Here is a 6000-nt window from a genome sequence, read left to right as displayed (position 1 = left end):
ATCCTTATCTTTGGTGTTCTAAAGAGGGAGTTCACTAAGCTAGGGAGTGGGTTGTCAGAGATGTTGTAAGAACTAGTGTCAAACACCAATCCTTCCTATTTAAATGCCCATTAGAATTAATATTTTACAATAGTCATACATATGCAGTGCAGTGAACGACTTGAAACCTGCTTCCGAGATTTACTGACCCATTCACCCTTACTTAGCAGCTCAAACTATTAGTAGGTTAAAGAAAAATAAGAGAAAACAGTAATTATATGTTGCATCGTTAATCTGTGTCCCCCTGTGTTACAGCAGTTTCACAAAACCTGGGACAATGAAGGGATTACAATAACAATTATTAATAAGTCCTTTTTAAGGTTATGTGAATCCTTCCCTCCTCCCACCCAGGCCAAAGACTGTGGAAACAGAAGCAAGTGGTCATGGCAGTGTCTTCTCCCTTCAAAAGATCCAACTGCTGATGAGGTAGAAATAGAAAGGTGTGGTTTTCTAATCATCTTCTGCTGATTCTTGTGAGGATGTCTCTTCAGGCTGCTCCTAGAATGGGCAATCAGAGTAGTAAAATAATTATACAACTATTAAAAATACTTTAAGAATTGAAATGAGTAACTGAGCCAGTTCAAACAACTATATTTTATCTTAATAAACTGAGATATTCTCAGAACCTATGCTCACATAAAAGCTTCTCTTCTTGCTTTGCAGTCTGAGAAATAAACCAGGAATCCATTACTAATAACCTGACTTGTTCAGAATCTGGTACTTAAGTTTCAAACTGTGACTGAGTTCACACACAACATGGAAGCCATGGTTTGTCTTAGCTATGGCTTCTTGAAGAAGCCACGATGGCTGAATTCACATAACAGCCTGCATCAAAATTGACAAACTGCATTATGGATTAACAAGGAGTATGCACTGAGGCTACATTTTAAGGTGTTGGCTAGGTTGGAACTGCTAACAATGGATTTCCTCTTGGACAAAAAAAGGAAACTATGATTTGATTCTTAATTCCTTTGCTCATGTTATACAAATTAAAAGGGCTGCAAAGTCATTAATAACTTAGCTCATTAGGAACTAGTTTATGCTGTCTTTAGCTGTTTCCCACAAGTACCAGAACTCAGAGACATCTCTCACAATTAATTTCCACAACTATCAGAGGTACTGCTGCAATTGTAAACATTAGGTAATACCGTTCCTGTATTGCTCCTTTTTAAGACATTTAAGATCCCAAACATGTAAATATGACTAAGAACAAGCCCACGGAGAAATGTAGGTGGCAAAAATGACTGTGTAAACGACTTGAGTTTCCAGGTTAGAGAAAAGGCATGTGAATCTAATGTGTATTGTTCTCTTGATATTAATCACCTCTTCGGGACTTTTCAATGTACAAAGTACTTTACTGGGCTTATCTCATTTATCCACTCAGCTTAGAGTCCTGGAAAGCAGGTTATGCTGGGAAATGGAAAGCCGCCCAAGGCCACCCAACAAGCTTCAGAGCTGAGTGTGGATTTGAACTTTGGCCTCCCATATCCCAACCTATCACACCACACATGACAGCACAATAGTCTTCCAGTTCAGCTATTTCTGTGATTTTTAACCAAACACCACTCTAACATTCTGTCTGAAGCTTAAAACACATGTAAGCATAACACTGTGCTGAGAAGCAATGTCTAAAATCTAGGTTAACCACACAAGACCAAAAACGGACAGAGATCTGTTTTGCTGTCTCTTTCATTCTCAGCACCAGTCCCCCTCTCCTTTGGTCTTAAAATATGTAGGGCCATCTTCTGACCTTGCTCCACTGCGCCATTCTTTTTACACTCCTTATTCAATTAATGTGCAGTACCTTCCAGGATATGGGTGGTAAACTGGAGACAATAAACACTGCTGATAAAAGGGGCTGTTAGCGAGAAGTTGATTTTTATCAAATTCTGCACATCATCTTGTAAGACAGCATGTGAAAAAGATCTAGGGTGAATAGGTAAACATTTACCCGTACAGCAAACTGAGACCTTTTAAGAATGACCAGCTTATAACAGTCTTCATACTTTAATAGATTTGATTTTCCACATGGCTTCATTTTGTCTGGGTGGCTAACTGACACAATTTATAACTCTCTTCCTTTCCCAGGCCACTGCAGTACACCACTCAGCAAAGCCTGCAGTACAGCTTGTCTGCATTATGTGACCAAACTTCCATTCATTAGTGTTTGAAACACTTCAGCTGTGAAGGGGATCCTAAATGCTACCATGTGTGACACCACTGCACAAGAGCAGCATGGCGAGAAAAAAACAACAGTAGGCTTTAATCATAGGCCACTGCTTTCTGCAATCCTTTTTCAAAAGGTTTCAAACATTCACCCCCCAAAAAGGCTTGAAAAAAGCTGTAAATCCAGGGAATAAACACAAGTACAAATGAATGGATGACAGCTTAAAAAATATAACCATAGCAGCATCAAGTCATGAGATTTCACACTGGTTTTGTTTAGTCTGCTCTGGGTTATGTGGGAAATGGGGAAAGCATGAAGCAAAAAGGCCCCCCTGCTAAACTGTGGGCCTCAAATATTTAAGCCAGTAGGTTTATACCTCTTGACTAGGAAACAGGCCATGACCCTGAGATGGTCTCTGGAGAAGGAGGCACAAAGAAAGATGTAGCATGATCAAAGCCATGGACAGGCGAAAGAGAGGGAAGCCAAGTGTCAGCTAACCTCTGGCCTTATTTTTTCAATTAATATTTAAATTACAAAAAGGCACTCAACTATCACAAAAATACAGCGTTTTCCACAATCCCATTTCCAGTCATCTTCATACTCCCAGGTTATACAATCACAGAGGATGTATGAATAGAGAGAAACCCTGGTTGGGGTCAATGTTACCTAGTCCTTGTAAGTTATTGTTTATTATTTCAACTTCTTTCCTAGACTTTTCATCATACTAGGAATATTTTGCAACTGTCTTTGTTGTCTAAATCATTAAGTCAGGGACGTTTGACTTGCCATGGTATAATCTAATACGAATCACATCTGAAACTAAATTACTCTGACACATTATTTCCTCTCACTTCTATTGATGACACAGCTAGCAGTTCTATTGTACGTCTCTGTTTCAGCTGCTCTGATCCTTATAATTGCCTCCTGACATTATCAATGGAAGTGACGTCTTATGCTTAGCCAATGGGCTACTGCTATTGGATCTGGCTTGCAAAAAAAACCCCAAAAAACCCAGATCATGGCTAAATCTCATTTAGCAAGGAGTTAGAAATTTCTGTATCTTTTTGGTACCATTTAGTAGTCTTCCAGATTTTTGCAGCCCAGATTTCCTAGCCCTACAAATGGGCACCAACATCCAAGCCTACTGCATTTTCCATTACCTATTTTCAAACACATGACAACAAGCCTTCCAATTTCTCTATTTATCTTGTGTGCAGCATCTAAAAAACCTTAACAAGTGGCAGAAATCTGAGCAGATGGTTGTTCATGGACTAGCTCTGAGGTCATATTGTAGCACTAATATATGTTTTAACTGGTGTACAGGGAATCTCAAGCCTCACAGTTTGAGTTGTTTAACAATGATGGAAATAACTAAATTTGGCTCATAAAAAGTCCCAAGGACACAACACGTCCTAAGCTACATTCTTCATCTCCTAAGCAGCACATGCCTATGCTGCACAGGTATAAAAATACACCTGAACCATGTATCTAGAAAACTTCAAGAGTTTACAATTCACTGAAATCATAACTACAACTGCCAATTCCTCTGAATCTTAATTATTTCTAATTACACAAAATTCAAAAACTTTCAATGGCTATCATCTATTTGATTCTGCTGTTTTGACTTTTCATTAGAATTAATGATTCTGCTGTTGGTTAGGCTTAAGCTACAATCCTAAACATATTTAATAGAGAATCATTTCCACTAAACAGAGCCAGTAGAGGGACTGACTCTAAGTAAATGTGCTTAGTACTGTACTCTGAGATTATCAGGAATGTTTAGATTTCTTGTGAGTAGTTCTCACACACACCTGTGAATTATTATATTGGAATTCAAGTCTTCCTGGAACACAAAGTGAATAGGTGCACACATGCTCTAGAGTCCTCCCTGAGTCTGGCAAGTAGGCTGCTTACTAACAAGAGAGACCTATGTTCAAATTCCTAATTAATCATTAAATTTATTTGGTGATCTTGGACAATTCATCATATCTCATCCTATGCTACAAGAGGATTGTCTGAGAGAAAAATAATAAGAGTGTATTACCTTTTCCCTTTGCTGTTGAAAAAGTGTGATACAAAGCTAACATATATGTAAATAATACATCTCTTATATGCAAATAATAAATGTTCATTTCTATTTGGTCTCACTTTTTTTAAGCAGCCTTATTTTTCTATACTTATTATACAACTTAAGAGCAGCTCAGGGACATTTAACAACAAAAAAGGAAGAAACATATTTCATTTGAATAAAATGGCTGCTGATTACAAATGGGTGAATGGCTTTAGGGGATTAATAACACTTCATTAAAGCTTTATACAATATTATAATTCAAATTGCCTGTCACAAATTCTTCTGCAACTGTTCAGGATTCTTATTTGAAACACTTACAAATGTTGTCAAATGATACAGTACAGCTTTATGTTGTGCCTTCATAGTCTTGCCACATATACTGTATATTTCCCTCAGTGGAAACAGCAATAATGGGCAGTAAAAAAGAGGAAAAAATGCACTGATATACAGGTATGAAGTTCAGTTGCTATATAATCCCATGTATATCTATTAAGAAATAAATGCTATTGGGATAGCACTTTGCAGTAATCCATAGTTTGCTTTAACCATAGTTCATTGATAAGCCAGTATGGCAGGATTCAGAGATTTCACTAAGCCATAAACCATGGTTGATAAATGACTAAGTTAACCCAGCATGGAAAATCAAAACCTTTTCAATCTTTAACAAGAGTATTCAGATGGAAATCTATCTATATGGTCACTAGGAGTCAAAAATGACTTGATGGCACATCATGATCATCATTCAAAGATGGAAACAATTACCTAAGGTAGTGTTGTCCAAACTTGGCCACTTTAAGATGAGTGGACTTCAACTCCCAGAATTCCCCAGCCAGCATGGCTGGCTGGGGAATTCTGAGAGTTGAAGTCCACTCATCTTAAAGTGGCCAAGTTTGGACAACACTGACCTAAGGAGATGGAGTGCTCCTTTTCACTGGATGCAGGGATATATATATAAAATGCTTTTAATTTAAATTCATGCACTAAGCAGGGGTTTGGACTCAATGGCCTAAACAGTCTTTTTCAAACTCTACAATTCTTTGACATCTTCATAATTCCTAAGACCAACTCAAATAAATGATTCAGGAGGACAATATGCCTGAAAGTTGCCCTGAGGTCAAGAAGAATAAACAGTTGCATTCTGCCTATCTAATCCCCAACATAAATACTAGGGCAACCAAGCTTACTTCCATCCCAAAATAAAGCTTGACCCTGGATTAACATCTCTGTGTGGGATTCCCTTTAATTCTTAGCTGCTGCAGCTATCTTTGGAAAGTAGATGTTTCTAATTTGTTCTTACCACATCTGCTCTCAATATGGCTGCTGCAGGATTATACAACAAAATGGGGTCTTTGGAAAGATATTTCTGGGACCAAGGGTCAGATTGGATGGAAAGAATTAGGATACAGTGGTGGTTACTGCTCCTATGTATATATGAATAGGAGAGAGATCTGCTGAACCCCAAACTATTTACTTGGGAGTAAATATACTTAGAATTGGATCTGAAGATTGCTGAAAGAGGTGGGAGGCGCATTTTACTCACTAAAACCCTCACTACATACCTCCAGTCAAATGTTAAAGCAATCGCTTTGAAGTTAAGAGATTGAACATCTAAAGCCAAGAGCTGTGCACACCTCATTAGGACCTAGTTATGTGAAGACCAAGCTGTCCCTTCCTGGTCAAGCATGCTTACCCATTGGAAAGGGGGATTCAGAAAGGTAGATAA

General features: G+C 38.1%; 1 protein-coding gene across 2 annotated transcripts in view; it reads right to left on the bottom strand.

Annotated features, from left to right (window-relative positions):
* Positions 1-352: 352 nt before the first annotated feature.
* HMGA2 (high mobility group AT-hook 2) overlaps positions 353-6000 on the bottom strand; it is a 149883-nt gene continuing 144235 nt past the window's right edge. Inside the window, exon 5 of one of the 2 annotated variants that reach the window (XM_007421354.4) lies at positions 353-537. In XM_007421354.4, coding sequence (XP_007421416.1) covers positions 490-537 — 48 coding nt within the window. In that variant the 3' untranslated portion in view covers positions 353-489. The remainder of the gene's footprint in view (positions 538-6000) is intronic. The other variant, XR_015796404.1, reaches the window with a different exon arrangement.

Source organism: Python bivittatus, unplaced genomic scaffold, assembly GCF_059951505.1.
Source record: "Python bivittatus isolate LINGU-HERP-01145 unplaced genomic scaffold, Pbiv_v1 ctg000330_np1212, whole genome shotgun sequence".
Classification (NCBI taxonomy): Eukaryota; Metazoa; Chordata; class Lepidosauria; order Squamata; family Pythonidae; genus Python; species Python bivittatus.
The sequence above is the reverse complement of the archived record's forward strand: the minus strand, read 5'-3'. Positions and strand labels throughout refer to the sequence as shown.